At 33.6% G+C, this 24,165-nt stretch overlaps 1 protein-coding gene and 2 pseudogenes across 2 annotated transcripts; all 3 read left to right on the plus strand.

Annotated features, from left to right (window-relative positions):
• The first annotated feature begins 6,332 nt into the window (after positions 1 to 6,332).
• Positions 6,333 to 9,973, plus strand: LOC143571573 (3-hydroxyisobutyryl-CoA hydrolase 1-like). Its single transcript, XM_077056962.1, has 12 exons — positions 6,333 to 6,406; positions 6,913 to 6,993; positions 7,068 to 7,136; positions 7,476 to 7,703; positions 8,063 to 8,147; positions 8,235 to 8,320; positions 8,425 to 8,558; positions 9,016 to 9,076; positions 9,172 to 9,270; positions 9,352 to 9,453; positions 9,536 to 9,577; positions 9,695 to 9,973. The coding sequence occupies exons 1-12, from the start codon at positions 6,383 to 6,385 to the stop codon at positions 9,830 to 9,832; spliced, it is 1,149 nt and encodes a 382-aa protein (XP_076913077.1). The 5' UTR covers positions 6,333 to 6,382; the 3' UTR covers positions 9,833 to 9,973.
• A 3,001-nt stretch (positions 9,974 to 12,974) lies between these two features.
• LOC143571578 (3-hydroxyisobutyryl-CoA hydrolase 1-like) lies at positions 12,975 to 17,241 on the plus strand (annotated as a pseudogene). The gene is made up of 12 exons (XR_013142117.1): positions 12,975 to 12,998; positions 13,272 to 13,352; positions 13,430 to 13,498; positions 13,840 to 14,067; positions 15,429 to 15,513; positions 15,598 to 15,683; positions 15,793 to 15,926; positions 16,432 to 16,492; positions 16,555 to 16,653; positions 16,736 to 16,837; positions 16,919 to 16,960; positions 17,087 to 17,241. The product of XR_013142117.1 is annotated as a 3-hydroxyisobutyryl-CoA hydrolase 1-like (transcript).
• A 5,532-nt stretch (positions 17,242 to 22,773) lies between these two features.
• On the plus strand, positions 22,774 to 23,751 carry LOC143571579 (auxin-responsive protein IAA33 pseudogene; annotated as a pseudogene).
• The last annotated feature ends 414 nt before the right edge of the window (positions 23,752 to 24,165 follow it).

Below are 24,165 nucleotides of genomic sequence, written 5' to 3' on the forward strand. Positions count from 1 at the left end.
ATCTATTGTTTTCAAACGTTTTGGGGATATATGCGTACTTATTCATATTTTCTATATATATATATATATACACAAAATCGCAAATATAATCATTATGTAAATATTAGTTGAATGCCATATGCTATTTGCTACATGTTTAATTGTTTACTTGATAACGTTCGGAGAGGTCCAACATATCCCCTTGTAGAGGGTTCTCATTAGTATGATCATACGCCCGTCTTAGTAACCGGGGCCCGATTCGCTTGGCAAAGGTAAACCAACAACCTTAGTCATTGTAATCAATGCCCGATTCGCTTGGCAACGATTTCATTAGCATACACGATTTGGTTATATGCATGATTGTTATGATTCGATTGATTATTATCACATGGTTGGTTTGCGCATTTATCATTTATCAGCTATATATATATATATGCTATTATTTAATGTTTCAAAATTGGTGATCATCTCACTCAACATGTTTGTTGACAAAACTTCATTTTCTACGCATATGCAGGTTGCTTAGATTGAAGTATGGATATTTAGTCAAGACCATAGGTTATATTGAAGACAAACTTAAAATTAATTGATTGTATTTATTTATTTGAATTGTTTTGTTGTATTTGATTATTGTGTGCACATTTGAATTAAAATAATTAATTAAATATTGTTACATTTTATTTATGATAGCATATTCGAGCTGTGAGCAATCGGATCACACCCCAGCATTTTCGCCTTAGGTTGGGGTGTGACAGATTTACTAACCTGCCCGACGCAACATGCCGGGTAAAAAGCCAGTCAATATATATTTGGCATGCTGGGTACGGAGTCAATGACTACGGTATGGACAATTTTTTTAGCAGTGTACCCGATACTCATGTATAGTAAAGAGTATGCCTATGTGTAGTGGAGGGGCTAAAAATGGGACGATTTGTGGCACACAGCAAAAAGGGGCGATATGTAGCCCAGAGGGCGGTGTTGTAGCCCACAAGTCGTCCCACCCTCCAATCATTGATCGCCACGCCATCATCATCATTACACAACGCGGCGACAAATTCCCGTCGCCCCCCGCGCAACTTCCACTTATCGCCCCTTTGTCGTCTAGGGGACGGTGTTCTCACCCTCGTCGCTCCTTGTCGCCCACATTTGTAACCTCACTATACATAACCTAAACAAGTTTCGCCAAAACATATTTGAGAAGTGACACAAAAAATATTTTGGTCACACTGACTAAACTATGGTAAACAAGTATCATTTAAAGTTTAAACCATTTTTAACTTAGAAAAGGTTTTTTCCGATGATAAATGTGATCCCCAAAAAAACAAGCACCAACATAAATCGACTGAGAAAAATAAATAAATAACTAAAAGTCTATTTTTGGGATGATGTTGATATGACCACTAAAAGGGAGTACGGATGATGCCTCATTAATATTTTGTCGTTTTGGTCTCAAGCTATTGTACTTGTATTTTACATTTTAATACTAATCAATCAATCAATTTATTTTCAAAACCATGAATAAAATCCATATAAGCGGATTAACACAACGATAAAAGACATCCATACATCCGTGATCGTGGATAACGCTAGGTAGCTCAAGCTCTTCATCTCTTATTTTGAAAAACCTCAATTGTTTTATTGGCATATTGCATATTCAGTTGACATTCGAATTCGAAACTTGAAGCCTTACAATATACAGATTAATTTTCAGTTCATCTGCGGTACAAGTTATGGCCTCCAACCATAAAACTAGTACCATCTTTAATTGTTTTTATTTTCTTTTAAAAGATTGAAAAAAGTTATATTAAATATTAAAACCGGGCCAAGCGAGACGTTAGCCACAACCAACCACCAAACAAAAACACTACTAAACACAAGTACCATCAATTGCGTTTTATGTTGGTCAGTTGTGACATGTAACATGCATCCTTTAGTTTGTAGTGACGTAATATACTTACTTAATTTTATATAGGAAAAAGGTTAAATTATTAACATTATTACGAGAAACTTTCTAAATTACGCTTTTAATTTAAAATTTAGATTATTGTATTAAGGAATGATTATAAAAATAAAGACTTTTGTCTTCTTGTAATTGTTAGGCTGAGGGGTGCGGAGCGCGAGAAGGGGCGCGAAAGCCCTTCCGCTCGCGCCCCGGGGCGCGAGCACCACACCACCGAGGCGCGAGAGGGGCGCGAGAGGGGCGCGAGCGCGGAAAAAGAGGCAGGCGCGGATGGGCTAGCGGCTGGGAAGAGCGTGAAAGGTTCTTGGGTTGCGTGAATAGAGCCGTTGGGCTCGTTTTTTATTAAAATTTTTTTTTTTTTTAATATATATAACCTATATCAAACACAAACCAACAACAATATAACATACAATTTTTTCTCTCTATTAAACCTATATCAAACCCAAACCAACACCAATATCACATACCAATATCACATACCACACCCAAAACCCAAAATCACCCCATCTTCCAAACCTTTTTTTAAAAACATGGCTGGAAATTGGTACCCAAACCTAGATTCAGATTACAGTTACGACGATTTATGGTCGGCACCGGACCAAGCGATGTTTTATACGGGGTCGCAACAATCATCTGGCTTTCAACCATCCAACATACAACCGTCTCCTAACTTTGTAGTTCCGGAGACACAAGAACCAGAAGGTGAAGCTGCGGGACAAAGAAGACGCGTCCACCGGAAAAAACAAGTTGCAACGGACGGGTCGGGTTCGGGTTCGACTGGAAGGACGAAACGGAAAACCACTCCGTGGTCATCGGATGAGAAGGAAGCCCTGTGTCGGGCTTGGATAGTCATTTCTGAGGATCGACGTTGCGGTAATTGTTTTAACGTTTTTAAAAATGATTTTTAATAAAAAAGTTAAATAAAAAAGTTAAATGACTTACAAATTTATTTATGCATTTTGCAGCGGACTACCAAAAGAGCAAGGTCTTTTGGACAAAGGTTAGGGAGACGTTCTATTCGCTCGTTGGGAGTACAGAGCGGAACGCCGATATGATTTCGGGTCGGTGGACCGAAATCAGAAAATTTGTCGGCTTGTTTACTAATCTGTTCAACAGGAACGCCGGTCGTATGAGACCAAGTGGCAGTGACGATTTGGCGGTTTATAATTTCACTGTCGAAGAGTGGAAGCAGGAGTGCCTGCGGAGGTATGGGACGGTGAAGACGTGGGACGGTGTAAAGGTGTGGGAGAGGTTGAGAAGGTGTTCTAAGTGGGTTGAGCTGGTGGCGCCGGACCTTGATGCGGAAGTAGGGCCGAAACGGACTAAAACTAGTTCGTCTGGAGCGTATAGCACTTCCGCTGGGTCGGATTGCCGGGTTGGATTCGACCTAAACGTTGCGGGGGAGGAAACGTCTTCACCGCCGAGGAGGCGGCCATTGGGAAGGGACGCCAGGGGGAAAAAACCGGCTGAGGGGGAAGCCGTAAACATCAACGATCTTGTTGAATCCCTCAATAAATTCAACAAAACCATGGAGGTGGTCTCTAATGACAAAAAGGAAAAAAAAAGAATGAGAGATTTGGACTTCCTTACAAGAGACTTCAGTAACCTAAATCCGGTCGACCAAATGCTGATGGAAAAACAAAAGGAACGTATCCGGAAGAGGTTGATCGAAGAAGACCAAGCCGAAGAATAAGAATAATGTTTTTTTTAGTGCTTTAATTTTTTTTTAGATATTAATGTGTTTTTTTAATTAATGTGTGTTTTTTTAAATAATTTTTGAGTTTTTTTAATAATACGTTTTTTTAAATACATTTATAAAAAAATAAAAAAAAACCGCTCGCGCCCCCTCTCGCGCCCCTCCACACCATGTCCCGGGGCGCGAGCACCACAACTAACACCCATCTTATCAAGTTTCTCTCTCTGCCACACGTCACAATATTATTGGCTGGCGCCCCCACTCGCGCCCCCTCTCGCGCCCCCCACACCCCTCAGCCTTATTCTTGTTCACTTGAATCCAAGTGTTTTTGTAAATGGAATATTTTACGGTATATATAAAGATTAAAGAGTTTTGTATATTATGCTAACTTTTGAATATTTTTTGTCATATATATAAAAAACATTTTGTTTGAAGATTGATGTTGGAAAACCCGTATTTGCCTATATGGTTACGGATAGGAAGAAATCGTTTTGAATACTTGTATTTGGTTAACGATTTACGATGGGAGACCGATAATGAAGGTCAACAAGTAACAAGCTCCGATTTTAGTTAAAAAGTTTACGAATAAAAATAACTTATTGTTTTATTTGTAGAAATGCTGTATTGGATTGCAACAAAAGAGACGTTAGAGGTACTTGGTGTAATTTTAATGATTAAAATTGTGTTTTGTGTGTGAATTTCTTGAATGCTGAAATTTGCATATGCAAGAATGGTTTGGGCAATAGTATTTCAACGGGTGAGATTGCAAAGCTCGAAAAATTTTGAATTGACGCATAAGAAATATTGAAGTTCATACATGAGCAAAATATAACAAGGGAAATGAGCGAGATAATTCAAGCTATTGTAGCGGTTAATTTTGGATGATTTGGAGGTCCATGAAAGATAAAATATTCAATGCTAGATATGTGTCGATCACGAAGATGGTAAGCGATATAAAAGCAACATTCCTTTGGGTGTATCACAGAAGTAAACGAATGAAGGTGAATTAGAAGAGCGGGTGCGAATTCAATTTCATTAATTTCCCTTTGTGATGGTATATTTCTAGCTTTGTATGTTTTGTTTTTTTTACCGTTTCAATTTCATGTAAACGGACATGAAGGTACTTGCTTGGTGTTTCCTCGTTTTTGGTTTAATATATTTGGTTTTTCAAAAAGAAGTATATAAACGTATATATAGAAACTTTTGTACATTGTATTTGTACCCACTGGCTGTTAATTATATGAAGACTTTTAAACATTTTTACAATATATATATATATATATAGGATTAGGTTCATTACAGAAGTGTTTCTTATTGCGAGAAGTGTGAGAAGAGATTCTAACCAATCACATAATTTCTTTTTTATTTTCTGATTATTTATATGCAAGGGTATATTAGTGAAATATAAAGTATTTTATTTTGTAACTCATGCTCATTAATGGTTTAATAAATAATGATAAGTTACTAGCAAATGGTAAGTTACAAACTATTATTATTATTATTACTACTACTACTATTATTTATTTCATATAAAATTTGAACCATTGGAATCTATTTGATCTAAAATCATTTTATTCTAAAAATGACTAATTATTGCTATTATTATGATCATGATCATCATCATCATCATCATTATCATCATCATCATCATCATTTGATCTAATGTAATGCAGATGTAGCTACGTAATGTGGTGTAAGCACACTTTAAAATGTTGGTGTAGTTATAATAATGTAGTGTAGGCATACTTTTAATGTTGTGCAGTCATAATTAATATGACGTTAACATATCTAATGTATGTGTAGGCATATCTAATGTAGTGAAGACAAAACTAATTTTGTGTAGGTAAAACTAACATAGTGTATGCAAAACTAATGTTGGGTAGACATATCTAATTTAGTGTAGAAAAACTACTATTGTGTAGGTACACTTTCAAATGGTTGTGTAGTCATAACTAGTGTAGAATAAACATATCTAATGTGGCGTAGGTAAATAAATGTAGTGTGTGGACAGTTTTGAATGTTGTGTAGTTATAACTAATGTAGTATCTAATATAGTGTAGGCAAAACTAATGTTGTGTATGAATCAGTTTGTTTATATAATAAAGTGTTGGCAAAACAAATAAAACTAGGCTTACTTCAATACATTGTATGTATTATATTAACAAATCCGTAATATACAATGTAACGTTGCAAAATTTATGTGTTTTATGAATCAATTCTAAAAACACATAAACAACTTACACAACTATAAAAAAAGATCATAATTTTAATAAAAAAATAAAATAATATTAACCTTATAATGAGCATTAAATGGGCACAAAAAAGTAACTTAAAGCGTTAAAGTATGGTTTAATGAGGCATACACCATAAAAGACACATATAACCTTTTTATTAAATTATATGTCATAAATATTTGTTTTTAATTACGAATTTGCCATTTATAATATAGACCACTGATTAAACAAAATCAATGGATGAGATTCACTTCTCGCTGTAATATCACTTCTTGGTCCATCCCCTGTACACACACACACAGATATATATATATATATATATAAAAGACTTCCGTAAATAATATATTAAATTAATTGTCCATTTTAAATAACAAGCAATTTGCTTTCTTTACTATGGTAGGTTGCTTCTATAAATCGTGCCCACCCGCTGTTACATCTACACCGAACATTATACATGTTGCTAGTTCCATTATTTCTAAAGATCTTCAAGCTTTGTAGTTGCAGGTCCGAATCATGGCTCTCATTGATGCAGACCAGGTACTTCACACGCGACTCTTCTAGAGATCAATTCGATTCGGTTTTTAGTCTTTTGTGTCATCTAGTTTGGGTTGGAAAGAGCCAAATTAAACCAAGCTAGCCAAACTAGAGTACCATTGTCACCTGTGAATCACTAAGCATATATATAACACAGTTTCATTATGTTCCCAGAGGTTATATATGCTGGTAAAAATTCTATAATAGTGCATAGAGCCATTTTTTTTAACCATATGATCTCATGATCGTAAAATTCATAGGACCTGTCAATATCCTGTATCATGTAAATCACAACTTGTGTTGGGTAGATGACCTATATAATATGTTGTCTGTTTGTGCTTAAAATTGGGATTAATATTTGACTTTGAGATAACAAGATTAGAATACATTGATGATTACATCATGATTTATAACATTAGTAATCAAAATAATTAATTTCTATCCTTTGTGTTTCATGTAATTTTACATTTCTTTTGAAAAAAATTAAATTATATTATTGATTATTACAGGTAATTTTTGAAGAAGGATTGGGAGTACGGAAAATGATACTAAACAGACAAAAAAAACTAAACACACTCAACTATGAGATGGTATGGTTAGACAACAACTCAAAATCAATCTTTGTATGCATGTGTTGCTTATTTGTATCGTATTGAAATTGCAGTTAAGAAGAATGTATGCGAAATCGAGAGCGTACGAGAATGATCCAACGGTTAAGCTTGTCATACTAAAGGTACAAAAGATATAAGGGGAGACTAAAGCACCACATGCTTGATCCATGAACTATTTACTAAAAGAAAAATATCTCACTTATCGTTATATTTCATTTTCCAGTGAAAGTGACATGATAACTTTACATAAGTTTTACTTTAAATGATAATCTTTTTTAGATGGTTTTAGCGGTAAAAGAGACAAAGTCTAGACAATTATGTGAGTGCTGAGAAAGTATTATGTAGCCACAGATTTTTATGCTTACTATTGTGGATGTTCTTATAGCTCAAACACGAATTATGTTAATCGACAAGACACAACAGTACAAGGGTTCTTGATATAAAATCGTCTTGGTCTACAGGCAAATGGGAAAGTATTTTGTTGTGGGGGTGATCTCACGTCTGCTTATACGTTTGAACAAGCTGGACATTGGAGTTTCGGGGCGAGCTATTACAGAAAAGAATTTTGCTTGGATTACTTACTTGCTACATATAAGAAACCATTGGTTGCGATTCTAGATGGAATCGTCATGGGAGGAGGCGCTGGCATATCGATACAATCGACATTTAGAATTGTCACTGAGAATACGGTAAATGCTAATTGTTTTCTTCTAGTTAACTAGAAAAAATATATTACTTACGATCAAATCAGATATGATTTGTTACACAGATAAGATTTATTGTGATTATCTTTAGTATAATTATGTGTTACGATTAGATTTCGTTTCCTTTGTAATTATTCTTTATTAATGCACAATAGTTTACTGGTTTTTGTTATTTTGCATAGAAATGATTGATCATTACAATCAATTATTGATTTTATGTAATATGAGAAGAAACAACAAAGTATTTTGATGTGTGCACTTTCTTTCCTTAACTGAACACCATTTAGCTACTAATCTTGGAACCGATACTTTTGCTTATAACATGTTATTTGAAACTTTTCTAGATTTTTGCGATGCCTGAAGTGTTGATTGGATTATTTCCTGACGTTGGTGCATCTTATTTTCTATCACGGCTCCCAGGATTCTTCGGTTAGTTTAACTTAACGCCGTGTTATTTGTACATATACAGATGCAAATATGTATATTTTAAAAAATGAACCAAATGTATGCACGTAGGTGAATACATGGGATTGACCGGTGCTCGATTAAACGGAGCCGAGATGCTTGCATTTGGTCTTGGAACTCATTTTGTCCCGTCCAAGGTACTTGCATCAATTCAACGTGTTTTACACAAGATTCACATGTATGGTTAACACTTAACACTAATGCGTCATTGATTAACAATAGCACCTTCCTACTTTTGTAGAATCTAAAATCTTTGGAGAATGCCCTTGAAAAGATGGCTGCTATATTGGAATCACCAAGTGTAGATGCAATATCCATGGTTATTAACAAGTTTGCACAAGAAGTAAAAGTTAAACAAGACAGTACATATTTTAGGTACAGAATACTATAATACAAGATTATAACTTTATAAGGATTACAGTGTTATAATACCTTTGTATATTGATAATTATCAATATACATGCACAGAAGTCAGAACACATGTGTATTTGTAGAATAAACATTACTTGAATATTAAGTTAGCGCCTACAAGAAAAAGTAGGTGAGCAACTTGAAACTTAGAACCTTGAAGTTAGAAAGCAAAATCATAGGTTTAGTGAATAAATAGAAGCATGTTGATCTTTAGTAAAGATAAACTAAACTTGTAATTCTCTATGTGTGGCATTTTCTACAACAAAATTGAAATAAACCTTAAAAGTGTTTTGTACGAGCATGAAACATTGTTATCTATTCATTTTGACATCCTTACCCATGGACCGATCATCCAGGAATAACCATATTAAATTGTATTCTCGTTTGTTCATTTGGCTTTGACTTATTTCTATATGACCAGGCTCGACATGATCAACCAATGCTCCAGTGGCGAATCATGTGAAGAAATACTATCCTTGTTGGTAAGTTGCGCAACTTTAAGTATATAGCCATGTGATGTTGGATATGATATAATATGATATAATATACTTGTATACATATATGATTTTTATCTTAGGAACGCTTGGCTACACAAGTTCAAGAGAAATGGGTCCATGACGCTATCACATCAATGAAATCCGCAAACCCATTAGGTCTCAAGATTTTCTTGAAAACGGTATATATGCTAGTATTTTTCAACAACAAATTAACAAACGATTCTTAAAATTTCTTAGTGTTTGCTTTACTCATGTGATAGATTAGAGAAGGTCGATCTAAAACAATTGAGCAATGTATCGAGACTGAATACATTGCAATCTCTCATGTTTTAAGGAGAACGATTAACAATAACTTCTACGAGGTTTCCACATATATTGTACAAACTTTTAGCTCGATGATCACAAGCTAGTATCACATATAAGCATAGAATGTTGTTTTTGTAGGGATCAAGAGCTATGCTGATTGACAAAGATAAGAAACCACGGGTAAAACTAAAAACAAATGGCATTAGATCAAATTATATAATGTTAAATTGTTGGTGGGCTCATTCATTTACTAGAATGCACATGAGTTTTGTAACATTATGTTCATAATTCTCATAGTGGGAACCATCAAAACTTGAAGAAGTTAGTGAAGAAATGGTGACGAGGTGTCTTTCAAGATCTTTCGGCGAGGATGATGATTGGTTGCCTTTACAACTTCCCTTAAACAGAACCAACATTGTTGCATCAAAACTATGAGTTTCACCTAGAAAGGCTCTTTTTCAGTAACCTAGAAAGCCCTTCAACATTTGTGTGTGATATATTTGTTTGTGATTTTTATTTTAATGTGTCATGGTAGCAAGAACTAAAATAAAGTCGTGTGACCTTTAATTGTATAATTTGCAGGTTGATTACATATAAGTGTGAGAATCTTACTTTGTAGCAGAACATATAAACTCAAAATGGTATCACAAAAATATTCCACGTGTTATGTAAAATTTCATTCTTTGTTCTTAAGCTTGAGAAAATTACAGTTTTTTTTTCTTTCTAATTAACTGTTCACTCAACTGCCTTGAATTGGTATGTGAGATGGATTTCCATTATAACTTATCAAAAAGACTTTTTTTTATTTGGTTGTTTCAATTTCCTTTTTTATGGTTTTCATTCTGTAATTGTCATTTTAAGTCGAAATGGGTAGAGTGGGTAAAAAACACGCTGCTTAGTATGTTCTTCTTTTCTTTCTGGTTAGGATTTTGTAATCAGGAACGATGTTTTTAATTCAACTGCAGTTAAAAAAAAAGATGGATGTCCATTATACAAGTGTGTTAATTAGTTGGATGCAAATTTACATTTTTTACTTTTAGTATTACAGATATATAAAAACTAAATAAAAAGTAAGGGTTAGGTTCAAATAAAAAGTTTGATTTTCCTAAGAAGGCTAGGAAGGAGAGTATTTTATTCTAACACTTAAATATCAAAGCCCACTTAATTTAATTTCAAAAACTCACTTACATAAAACCCAATTACATATTTACTCTCTACAACCACCACCACTCCACTGCCCACCGCCACCACAACCGTCACCCACCGCCACCACCTCGCCAAAAAAGTCCGGAAAAATACAATGGAAAACACTATGAAAAACACAATGTAAAAAACACAATGGAAAAAAACACAATGAAAAAAAAACATAATGAAAAAAACACAATGTATGACACAATGTAAAAAATACAATAGAAAAAACACAATGAAAAATACTATTGTATAACACAATTTTGTAAAACACAATTTGGTAAAACACAATTTGTAAAAAACCCACTAATTTTTTTTAAAATTTTATATTACAATATGGTACTTATATGAAAGATAAAAAGACACTCGTTATTATGGTGAATTTGTTTTTCAATAAAAACGTCGTAAAAAAAAGTTATGGACGTTTTAAAATGATGGGGGAATTTGGCATGTATCTTGCATGTGGAGAGAGAAAGTCAACAAATGTGTTATTTCTTTTATGCCCTTTATCTTGTGTTCACACTTGATTTCCCCCTAAACTAATCTCAACCCTCCATATTCAAAATCAATGGACAAGATTACTTTCTATCCTTCCTACAAAAACTATACTTCTTCTATTATAACCTAACTCTAAAAAGTAAAAGTAAAAAAGTTAACTTTGCTCCGCATGTATGAGAAACCACCGGTCGTGAGCTATCATATGATCTCAAGATCGTAAAATTCACATGATCTGTTAATATCCTGAATCATGTAAACCACAACTAAGGTTTTAATTTTGAAACAATGTTAGGTGCTAACTTTAAGGTCCGTTAAATGTTAACATAAAGTGCAAAAAAGTTTAGGGCATTATTGCCCTTACACATTCTCACTAAATTATTTGGCATATTTGTGTTTAAGAATATTTTGGAATTCACGTTCTTATTAGTAAGATAACTAGTGATTTATCTGTACGTTACGCAATGGATTCGGTAGGTAAAACTCAGGCGTTGTAGTTGTGAGTCCACGTGAATTCTGTCAGTATTGACTATGTTCGTTACGGTACCGGAACCAAACCTAAAAAATAAATTCTTTATATTAACATATTTTAAAAAAGTAGATGCGCTAGTATAATGTATTATTTCTAAAATTATCATATTTAAACAATATTTATTTGAACGATAAAACAGGGCATTGTGTTACAATATTGAGTTGATGCATAGTCGGTGGGTACTGGTTACGTTTGTAAAGGTACTTTAATAAAACCCAAATATAACGTTTTCAATTAACATATAAAAAGATTAACATACAAAAAAATTAAAATATTTAAAAGGTATATTGGTTTTTAATGATCCCAACTATTGCATTTTGGTCACTGTTGGTCCCAACTAATGAATTGGCTACTAATGGTCCCAACTTTAAAAGTATTTGTTACTAACGGTCCGCAACTAACAGAATCCTAACGTCGTTAATTTTAGGTCGCCGGAAAAACGGTTTGGCTGGAAAACTCAGTTTTTTTTTTTCCGAAAACTCAGCATTTTCATCCCAAACATCTTGGTAACTTCGTATCGGACCTTTAGGAATCTTTTTCTAGTAAAAGCCCCAATTATTGAGATCGCCGGAAACCTTAGAACCATCGTCGGAATCGGTTGATGATGCTCAAGTGGTGGTAGTTGGTTAGCGGTGAGTCAATTGGCGATGGTTGCGGTGTTCAAGTGATGTTTTCCGGCAACAAATTTGAACTTTCCAGCCAAAAACATTTTCCCGACGACCTGAAACTAACAGCGTTAGGATTTTGTTAGTCGCGGACCATTATGAACAAATACTTTAAAAGTTGGGACCATCAGTAGCCAATTTATTAGTTGGGACCAATAGTGACCAAAAGGCAATAGTTGGGACAATTAAAAACCAATATACCTATTTAAAATGATGTTTATTCTGCCGGTAAAAATCGGGCTTCGATAATATCCAGCGTTGAAGCCTAGGCATCTGTAAACTCGAGCGTTACAACGACGAGTTGACGCAAATTCCGTCAACTTTTAACGAAGGTTAAAGTTAGTACCTAGCATTGCTACAAAATTAAAACGTTAATACTCATACCTGCAACTTTTAAACTTTAATACCCAATCTTGTTACTTTAAGAAAATGTTAGGGACCAACTTCGTAATTGTTTCTATTCTAAACTTCGCTTCTAAATTAAAATTTAGATTATTGTATAAAGGAATGATTATAGAAATAACTCAATAAGACATGTGTCTTTTTGTAACTGTCCTTCTTGTTCATTTATTTAGGGTATAGATAAAACTTTTGCATATTGTGCCCACCTGCTGTTACGTCTACACCGAAAATTGTACATATTGCTAGTTCCATTCATTCAAAAGATCTTCAAGCTTTGTAATTGCAGCTTTGAATCATGGCTCACATCGATGCCGACCATGTAATTCTCACACAACTCTTTTGATCTCTAGAGGTAACTTCAATTTGGTTCGGTTTTAGTCTCTTATGTCATCTTCTTTGGTTAGAAAGGTGTCCAAATAAACCAAGGTAGCCAGATTAGAACACGGTTATTTATGTTCCCAAAGGTTATATCATGATTTATAACATTAATAACCAAACTAATTAATATACGTTATTATATTTGTGGTTTCATACTTTCATATGATTTTAGATTTCTTTGAACCAAATTAAGTTTTATTATTTATTATTGCAGGTAATTTTTGAAGAAGGGCTGGGAGTACGAAAAATGATACTAAACAAACCAAAGAAACTAAACACACTCAATTATGAGATGGTGTGGTTAGGCAATACAATCCAAAATGATCTTCATATGCATGTGTTGCTTATTTGTATCGTACCAATGAATTGCAGTTAAGAAGAACGTATGAGAAGTCTAGAGTGTATGAGAATGATCCGACGGTTAAGCTTGTTATACTGAAGGTAGTAAAAAAAATGGGAGATTAAGATCGAATAAACACCACATGCTTGATCCATGTGCTATTCACCAAAAGAAAAATATCTAACTAGTCGTTATATTTCATTTTCCTGCAAAAATGATATAATAATAACTTTATATAGGCTCTACTTTAATGGTACGTTTTAGATGGTTTTAGCTATAACAGGGGCAAATCATAGACAAGGTGGGCATCGACAAGTATTTATGTGGCCACAAATCTTAGACTTATTATTGTGGATCTCTTATAGCTCAAATACGACTTATGCTACTCGACAATACACTATTGTACAAAGGGTTTCTGATATTAAATCGGCTTGGTCTACAGGCAAACGGGAAGGTATTTTGTTGTGGGGGTGATCTCACGTCTGCTTATAAATGTATACAATTTGGACATTGGAGTTTCGAGGCGAGCTATTACAGAAAAGAATTTTGTTTGGATTACTTACTTGCAACGTATAAGAAGCCATTGGTTGCGATTCTTGATGGAATCGTTATGGGAGGAGGCGCTGGAATATCGATACAATCGACATTTAGAATTGTCACTGAGAATACGGTATATATTTCCAATTCTAGGTAACTAGATAAAATATACTAATTACGATTAAATTTGATTTTTATGTAGATAAGCCTTATTGTGATTAACTTTTTTATAACTATGAGTTACGATTAAATTACTTTCCTTTATAATTATTCTAGTTAGTACACATTGTTTACGGTTTTTTGTTTTTTGTTTTTGTTATTCTGAATGGTTATACTTGATATATGGCAGTATGACATCTGTTTGATATGAGGTAATGGAATGAATAAAGGAATAAAATGAACGAGGTAATGGAATGGACAAAGGAATGAAATGAATCATTACCATTTCATTGTCTTGTTTTGTTACCATAGGAATGAAATTAATCAACACGTTATATTATTTTGTTTAAATAGTAAACTACACACACGTACTATTTTCATTAATTAATGGAGGAAAAATAACATAACAATGATATAATAATATAAATAAAATTATAATTATAATTATAATATAATAATAATAATTATTATTATATTATTGATGATTTTTTTTCATTTCATTCCTTGAAGAAATGAAAAAATAACACCTTCTCTCAAGGAATGAAAAAAACATGTTTAATTTCATTCCAACCTCCATTACTTCATACCAAACACTACATAATAGTAATTTATCATTTAAGGTATGTTTGGTTGAAGGTAATGGAATGAAGAGGGAATGGAATGAACAAGGGAATGAAATTGATCATTACCATTCATTTGTCTTGTTTGATTAACCTATATGAATGAAATCAATTATTAATTTTTATTGTTTGGTATCCAAAAAAATTGTAGAAGTGAAATAGAAATAATAAAAACACTCTTATCTCAAAATACTTTTTAACCCAAAAAAAAAACCCTACAATGGCGACGATGGTAGCTCCGGCGACGAAAATGATGGTGGTGGAGGCGGTGGTGATGGAGGTGGAGTTGGTGGTGGTGCCGATGGTAGTGGTGGTGGTGGTGTTGAGAAAGTAGGGTGAAGGAAGAATGGAATGAAAAAAAAAGAAGGGGGTGGGAAGTAATGGTTTTGATGGAATGGGATTCCATGTGTAATTAATGGATGATTTCATTCCCTTGAGCAACCAAACACCACTTTTTTCATTTTCACGTAATGAATCATTACATTTCTCCTGTCATTCATGCATACCAAACGCTACCTTAGAGCTTTTTTTCTTAATGAAAGTATGCATTATCATTATCATTACAATTGTTTTTTTTTATATAATGCAAGTATAAGAAAGAATAGCAAAATATTTTGTATGTGTCCTTCAATTAGTTCTCTAATTAAACCTCATCTAGCTCCTAATTTTGGTACTAATACTTTAGCTTATAACATGTTATTTGACATTTTCGTAGATTTTTGCAATGCCTGAAGTGTTAATTGGATTATTTCCTGATGTTGGTGCATCTTATTTTCTATCACGGCTTCCTGGATTCTTTGGTAAGTTCAACTTAACGGAGCGTTATGGCCTACAAATACATATACATGCATGTATATAATCATAAACTAAGTGTATGTACGTAGGCGAATACATGGGATTAACTGGTGCTCGATTAAATGGAGCTGAGATGCTTGCATTTGGACTTGGAACTCATTTTGTCCCGTCCAAGGTACTTGCATCAATTTAGCGCATTCTACACAACTTTTTTCACAAGATTCGTGTGTATGGTTAATACTAGTGTGCCATTGATTAACAATAGTAACTACCTACTTTTGTAGAATTTAAAATCTTTGGAGAATGCCCTTGAAAAGATGGCTGCCACATTGGAATCACCAAGTGCGGCTACAATATCCATGGTTAATAACAAGTTTGCGCAAGAAGTGAAAGTCAAAAAAGACAGTACATATTTTAGGTACAAAACACTCTTATAGATGATTATAAAAGGATTATAGTGTTATATTAATTAATTCCTTTGTATATAGACACGCAAACCACCATGTGTACTTATAAAATACGCATTAGTTAAAGATTAAGGGGCTGTTTTGTAGTTTTTTAATACTCATTAAGATGCACCCTCTTAATGGTTCATAACCTCTTATATAGGTTTGGTAGTGCCTACAAGAAAATATAGGTGAGCAACTTGAACTTAGAACCTTGAAGTTAGAAAGCAAAATCATAGGCTTAGTGAGTATATAAGCACATTGATATTCAGGTAAGATAAATTGAACTTGCAATTCTTTATGTGTGACCTTTTCTACAACAAAAATGAAATACACCTCAAAGTGTTTTGTGCGAGCATGAAGCATTGTAATCTATTCATTTTGGCATCTCTACCGATGGAGCGATATATATCCATGAATAACCATATGAGCTTTCATTCTTGTTCTTTTGCCTTTGATTTATTTCTATATGAATAGGCTCGACATGATCAACCAATGCTTCTGTGGTGAATCATGTGAAGAAATATTATCCGCGTTGGTAAGTTGCGTAACTTTAATTATACAGCTATGTCGGATATGATATAATATAATGCTTCATAGGAACGCTTGGCTATACAAGTTCAAGAGAAACGGGTCCATGCCGCTATCACATCAATGAAATTCGCAAATCCATTAGGTCTCAAGATTTTCTTAAGAACGGTATATATGCTAGTAATTTTTTAAAACAAATTGAATAAACACTTCTCGAAATTTCTTAATGGTTGCTTCACTCGCTTGACAGATTAGAGAAGGTCGATCCAAAACTATTGAGCAATGTATTGAGACTGAATACATTGCTATCTCCCATGTTCTAGGCAGAACGTTTAGCAATAACTTCTACGAGGTTCCACGTGTTTTGTACAAACTTTTAGTTCAAGGATCACAAGCTAGTATTACTTACAAGCTTAGAATGCTGTTTTTGCAGGGATCAAGAGCCATGTTGATTGACAAAGATAAGAAACCACAGGTAAAACTAATAACAAGTGGCTTTTGATCAAATTATATATATCATGTTAAATCGTTGGTGATACTCCTTTATTTACTAGAATTCACGTGAGCTTTTGTAACGTTATGTTCATATATATTCTCGTAGTGGGAACCATCTAAACTTGAAGAAGTTACGAAGAAATGGTGACGAGGTGTCTTTCAAGATCTTTCAGTGAGGACGATGATTGGTTGCCTTTAAAACTTCCCCCAAAACCTAAGTACAGAACCAACATTGTGCATCAAAACTTTGAGCCTCACTAAGAAAGGTTTTTTTTTCAGTAACCTAATGCCCTTCAACTTTAAAAAGTTTCATGTTCAGTCCCTTGGTTTATTTGGGTGAAATTGTGTTTGATATACATGTTTATGCTTTATATTTTAACGTGTCATGCTGGCCAGAACTAAAATAAAGTTGTGTGATGTTTAATTGTATAATCTACAGGTTGATTATATATAAGTGTGAGAATCTTCCTTTATAGTAGAATAATATATTTCAACTCAAAATAGAGACTGTGTTATTGCCCCTTTATGTGTATATATAACATAATAAATGTCCATGTTTGGTTACCATTAAATCACATAAATCGTCCATTTGTTATGTTAAAATTTCATCCTTCATTCTTAAGTTTGAGAAAATTACAATTTTTTTTAAAGTTCACTCAATTGCCTCGATTTGATCCCTGAGATGGATGCCCATTTTAAAAGATATTTTTTTTAAACAGATAAAACACGTAGCTCACGAAGTTACATACAAAGTTATATCCATAACCAAAAATGCAAAGGCTCAAAGGAAAGTTCAGGCCACTGAAACTAAGTAGAAAAATGTCATGTTCCGATCAGGCGAAAGTAGGAGAAAAAGAAAGAAGCCAAACTTTATTTGATGTTGCACGAAAGTAAGCCTGTGGGCGAATGTAAACCTAAACACGGATGGTGGTTTGCGTGTCTATTACTAGTGTGTCTAATATATTTAAACAATATCTACGTCTTAATTAAAAGCGTTTATAGGGAAAATAATACACGGAGATCCCCTATAATTATGGACTAAATAAATTACAATTGTATATAACTCTAGCAAACAAAGTCATAATATAGATATAACTATCTGATATTAACATCATTTATTGTTGTTCTTATACACGTACAAGTGAATACACAAGGAAAACTGTACAAAAATGTCCAATTATTTAAACATGTTCATGACATGCCATCATTTATTCTCTCTCTTATATCTTCTCCATGTGGTACAACAAAAAGGAACCCCTTTTCTAAAGCTATCAAATTGCTCATTAGATAAACAAATTGAGGAAGATGCTAAAGATTTTGAATCGTACACTCGGATCCTCATATTCTTGCTTAACCTCCTCCTCCATAGCCAAAGCCTCCCGGTCAACGAGTAATCCTTCATGTCAACATTAGGCCGTGGAAGTACTAAACTTTGCACTGCTGGTGGCAGTGGTGGTGGTGTCGGTTGTAGAATAACCTCATCTCGAGGTGGATTCATGGGTGTTCCTGGTTTCTTCTCCCATTGAAAGGGCACTCCTACATTGGTGGTGTTCTTGTAGTATATACGTGATGATTTGCCGAATGAAGAATCTCTAGAGAGAATCTTGTTGATAGACAACTTTTCTCCTTTAAGTACAGAAATTGGTGTTTCATCAATGTCTATGTTTTGATGTATTGTACTTTGAGTTTTGGTAGTATTTAAGGAAAAACTTCTTCTGAATATTGAAGACTTCATGATAATGTGATTATTGAATGTAAAATATAATATTGCTTTGAAACTCTTTAAAAGGAAGTAATATTATAGAAAATTTGGTTAATAGAAAGGAGACTTATTTATATATGTGTAGATGCATGTAAATACAAAACAATGAAGATACCTTAATCTAAAATATGCTTCCGTTTGTTGTTCATCTCAAGATGTTCCTTTTCTTGTTCTCTTGTCATGTGTCATTTAGACAAGGCATATATATAACCACAAATTTAAATTGTTATTGCCGTTGAGATAAATATATGTCAAAATCACAATTCAGCCATTTTAATAAACTTGGTGATGTTGAAGTAAATTCACATAATTCGGGTCTCGGATAGAAGCTCCACGGACCACAGAAAAGTTGTGTCGGCATTCATATTCAGGTGTAACTGAAAAACTTAAAGTTCAATAACCGAAAGATTAAAAGCGAGGCACTTTGTCATTTAAAAGACAGAGAGTAAAAGTAATTTTTTTTAAGAACCCAATTCATAGACTATGTTTATAAGGCAAAATTTGTAATCTAGTTAAAACAAAACTCAAATTGTTTTAAAGTTGTAACCTACATTGTTTTTCTTATGCAGTTACCAAAATATTCATAATGATTTAAAACTGGTGGGCTAAAGTAAATTAATGGGTTATTTGTTTTATTTCATTAGCCATTAATAAGTTCTGGGGACTGGGGTAATTAAGGCTTGTGGGCCTGATTGGACAGAGGGCCCAAATCCAGATGAAAAGTAACTATGTTGTTATAATATGCAGAAAAGGCTGTTTATTGGTCCATCATACGGGCTGGTTGGACTTGTTTAAAAAAAATGAATATCGTCATGCAATTGGCCTTCTAGTCTAGTGATATGGTAGTTATGGTTGAGACTTGGCATCATTACAGCCCCAGGTTCGAAACCTGATTCAATGGAGCTTTACCACAGTGATGAGTTAGTGAACCTTGGTGAGTTAGGCCTAGAATGTCAAAATCAGTATGAACGGTTAGCATGTCTTAAAAAGACTCATTCATGTATTAGGGGTAGTTCAAAACACTGTTGTTGAATTTTTCTTAAAAAAATGTCAAATGATTAAAGAATAATATGTTGTAAAATATAATTCAAAAGGTTACTTTGAAACAAGTCCATCCACTCGTATACATAAACACAAATAACTGTTTAAAAAAACAAAATTACTTTAAAATAATGAACACCAAAAAGAGTGGTGTAAAACTGTATATAACATGACAACGAGTTTCAAGGAAAGGCAAAGAGGCGATGCGGTCGGCGAACGGAGCTCTTCTTGGTCGTCTCAAATTTCTAACTACAAAATGTTCTTTAATATCAATCGAGATTCGTAAATTAAATTATTATAATCTTTGAAGCAAAATGATGATATTTGTTGTATTTTTCTTCTTAGTTATTTTAGATTATTATAAAAATAAATCCTAGTTTTCATTTCACAATGAATATTATAAATGGAGAAAATTGTAATTTAGTTTTCGTTTTTAAATTTAAATTAAAAATAGAGGAAATAAGAGAGTGAAAATATTGGTGTCGGTTTTAAGTAAATATCTGAGTTTTGTTTTGTATTGTATTGTATTGTGGTTTCCTTTTTGTTGATGTTTGTATTATTCATAGCGTCTTGTTAATTTTAATATATTATTTTTTTTATCATTCAAAAAAAAATATATAATAATAATAACATTTAGGATGGGAGAGGCACTGCTCTTTGAACCAGAACAACCCACACCACTAATCAATTACCATGTGTGTCAACTGTGCGGACAATTTAAGGTAATTGGAACAGTTTACGCTTTATTTGTCCATTAATAAGTTATAATTTTTTTGTTTGTTTGTTTACAATACTGATTTATAAAATATTTGTTAATTGACACAATTTTAACATTTAAATTATATTAGAAAACCAATTTAGACCTGACATCATTATTTTCTTCCAACTTTAGAAACCCACAAGTAATACTTCACTTTAAAAACCCACAAGTAATACTTCACGTGACAATGTAAACGTTTTCTCTTTCGTTAACGTCGGATAGATGCAAATAATCATGGTAAACTCGAGCGACTAAGTTTGTATTTTATTTTTCTTCCAAATATTGCTAGCCTTTTGATAGTATCCTATGAAATTCAGTCTCAGAACGTGGTGATTAACTTGCAATCCCTAATCAGATCATCTAATTAATGATCACTTTAGAAAAATCACATCCCAATGAACATATGGTATTAGTTATACAATTAAAACAATATTTGTATGGAAAAGAGGAACAAAGGGCGCACACCACATCCTTTTTGCATTCACAAGCAAACATACCTCTCCCCTCTATGCTCACCAACTTCTTAGGTCGACCTCTTACTATATTTTATTTCTTTTTGTGAAAACTGTAAGTATATTAAATTATAACTAAAAAAATTACATGTGAGGTCATTTGTATAGTCACGCAACACTAAATTAAACATTTTAAACTCAAGGCCGTCTCCGAGAATTTGAATACCTCGGCCGAGCCGAAATAAAAAGGCCCATAGCCTTAACGAATAAAGAAATAAATAATCTAATTTTTTTAAACGAGGCTTAATGTTATAACAATAAACATTGAAAAATATATTATTAAAAAAAATACCGTAATAAGTAACGATTAACCAATGATTTGTGAAAATCTCCTAACATTGGAAACAAAAATAGCTTGGTCCTTGGTGGCAAACTTGGTCAACCGTGGAGGAGCCTGGTGGTTAACAACGAACCAACAGTGGTGGTTGGCTAGGTTGGTCGTTGTTCAGCATTCGTAAAGAAGGAAGGAACCAAAGAGAAATTTCAATCGACCACATTTTCTTTTATTTTGCATTAGGTTTTTATTTAATTTTTGTAGTTTTAGTTTGGACCCAATAATTTAAACTTGATTAAATGGATTATGAATAAAAAAGAATTTTGGGCCCAGTAATTATAAGATGATAATATAGCAATTCATATTATCTAAGTTTTATATTTTTAAACGTATATATAAAAAATATAAATGCAAAAAATTTTGGCCCCTAAAAATTGCGTGTCCTGGCCGACGGTCCGACCGGCGCCACCCTCTAGCCGGCCATTAAATTTAAAGCCAACAAGATTTTAGCTCAATTGAATTCAAGTTAAGGTGAAGATTTAGGCAGACTGGCCTCAAGTTCGAATTCAATCTCAACCAGGTTTTATTATTGTTATGTTGTGCCTCTTCAAGGGGCGAGTTATCTAACATTAGAGATGGTGGGCTTAGGCTACTCAGCGTCGTCTATGATCGCGAACATGCCTGGCCATTTGGTTACACCAGGCAAATGCATGCAGGTGTTGCAGCTTTCTCCGTGAGAAATACATCACAATTTGTAGCAAATTTGCCTCGCATGTAGGGTTTTGTTTGTTTTTTCTAACTACATTCTTTAGTATTTTGTAACAAATGTGTTTCACGTTTTTGTATATTTTTTCGTGAGAAATGGCTTTGCTAATGTGTTACAATTCGTGACGCATTTTAGTGTATCACAAATTTGCGCAACAATTTGATCAGATTTCTATTAGTGTTTGATAATAACCAATCATTTTTGTGGCAGTAATAGATAAACATGTGAGTTTTATTTATTATTAATCATTTGTTCAAGTCCATCTTTAATTGTCTATGTAACCTAATCAAATTTGTGATTATGGTTATGCATGAGCTTGTAATCAGTTATAGAGATATTTTCCTGCTTACAAAATTAAAAATTATTCAATTTAAATACATCGTTTTCGTCTAGACTTGTTGCCGTGTCATATCAATTTCCAATGCGTTATAATTTTACAGCTTGATATTTAGTTTCTTAATTGCATGGTAGCAAAATAAATGTTGAACTTGTAATCACGATACATCGGTTCAAGTGAGATACAAACATGTACGTAAACTCCACTCATCTCCACCTTTATTTCACACACTATATTTACATTCCATCAAACTACTCTTCTTTCGTATCTAGAGAAAATTAATAATAATAATAATAATAATAATAATAATAATAATAATAATAATAATAATAATAATAATAATGACTAGTAATAATGATCAACAAGGGTCTCTAAACATGATGAAGAGACGGTGGTTACATGACCACCAAAGGAGACTCATGTCACAACCCTACGTTCGTTCACAAAACACTACCACCGCATCTCCGGTTCACAAGTTCTTAAAAGAGGAAGAGGATTTGCTTGTCGGCGTTATTCCTGCGGTGACGGTTGTGGTGGAAGGTCGTTCGATCTGTCACCGGATTAGTCTTCATAATCATGATGGTTACAATAGTCTAGCTAAGGCTCTCCGCCATATGCTGGTGGACTATGAGGATGAGCAAGTTGGAGGAGGACTTGATTTGTCAAATGCGGTGCCCGGTCATATTGTTGCTTATGAAGATATGGAAAATGATCTTCTTCTTGCTGGTGATCTTAAATGGAAGTAAGTTTATGCATGTATATATAGAAAGGTCGACCGGCGATGCTATACCTAAATCACCCTCTTCTGAAGATCGTTTTGACCAAAAAAGTTCAAACTTTGAAAATTATTGGTCACAACGGCTGTTCTGACCATTTGGGGGGGGGGGGGGGGGTTCAAAATGTGAAAACAATTGGTCAAAACGGGTGTTTGACCAATATTTTGGACGGCCACGAGGGCCATGATAATCTTTGATTTTTTTGGGGGGGCAAAATGGTCGTCCGACCTCTATCCGGGCGGCCGCCTGAAATGGTGTAGGATTAGATGTCAGACGGTGTGTGTATAACTGAATCTATATAGAAATGTTACATGCATTGAGTTGGTTTTTTGTTTTGAGTCATGACTATATAATCAACATTTTAAGAGCCATTTTGTTGGAAAAATTAGTTTTTGATTGAAACAAAAGATTGATATTTCACCGTTTTATGAGGAGTTTGATGAATGCATTTGTTTTTTTGGTAGGGATTTTACAAGGGTGGCAAGGCGAATTAGAATAATTCCAGTAAAGGGGAATTCAAGTAAAGGAAAAGGATGCAAGTAAACACTGAGGGAATGAGTGTTTATTCTTATGTATCATGAACCTCAAACTTGTGTGTTTGAAGCATATGTAATTGTGTTTCCTTTTCCGTCATTATTTTTCCTCCTAGTTAATGCTACATTATACTATTTGTTAAATGCTAACGTTTTCCATTTTTCAAATAGGCTAGCAGACACTCTCAAATCCGGCCTAGTTCTAAATCTAGGACTGAACTCTCAATCTTGCGAGTGAGACTATTTTACACAACTTGAACCCACTAGGATAGAAGCCTAATATAAACACACACTCATATTTTAAATACATCTTTACTCACTAGGGTAAACGCCTTTTATAGTGATGGTTTTTTTTTAATCAAAGATATATCAATCTTGAAGGGCTATAGGATCATCTAACCAATAGGTTGGCACAAATCCATAA

Source organism: Bidens hawaiensis, unplaced genomic scaffold (genome assembly GCF_021521415.1).
Source record: "Bidens hawaiensis isolate Kalapana, Puna unplaced genomic scaffold, B.hawaiensis_p1.1 tig00025413_1, whole genome shotgun sequence".
Taxonomy (NCBI): domain Eukaryota; kingdom Viridiplantae; phylum Streptophyta; class Magnoliopsida; order Asterales; family Asteraceae; genus Bidens; species Bidens hawaiensis.

What these genes read in the sequence shown, in the direction of transcription:
- LOC143571573 (XM_077056962.1), top strand. Translation starts at nt 6,383, where the DNA reads ATGGCTCTCATTGATGCAGACCAG. An exon ending in ACGGCTCCCAGGATTCTTCG is followed by an intron (nt 8,148 to 8,234) that starts GTTAGTTTAACT and finishes GTATGCACGTAG; the next exon opens with GTGAATACATGGGATTGACC. An exon ending in ACAAAGATAAGAAACCACGG is followed by an intron (nt 9,578 to 9,694) that starts GTAAAACTAAAA and finishes TAATTCTCATAG; the next exon opens with TGGGAACCATCAAAACTTGA.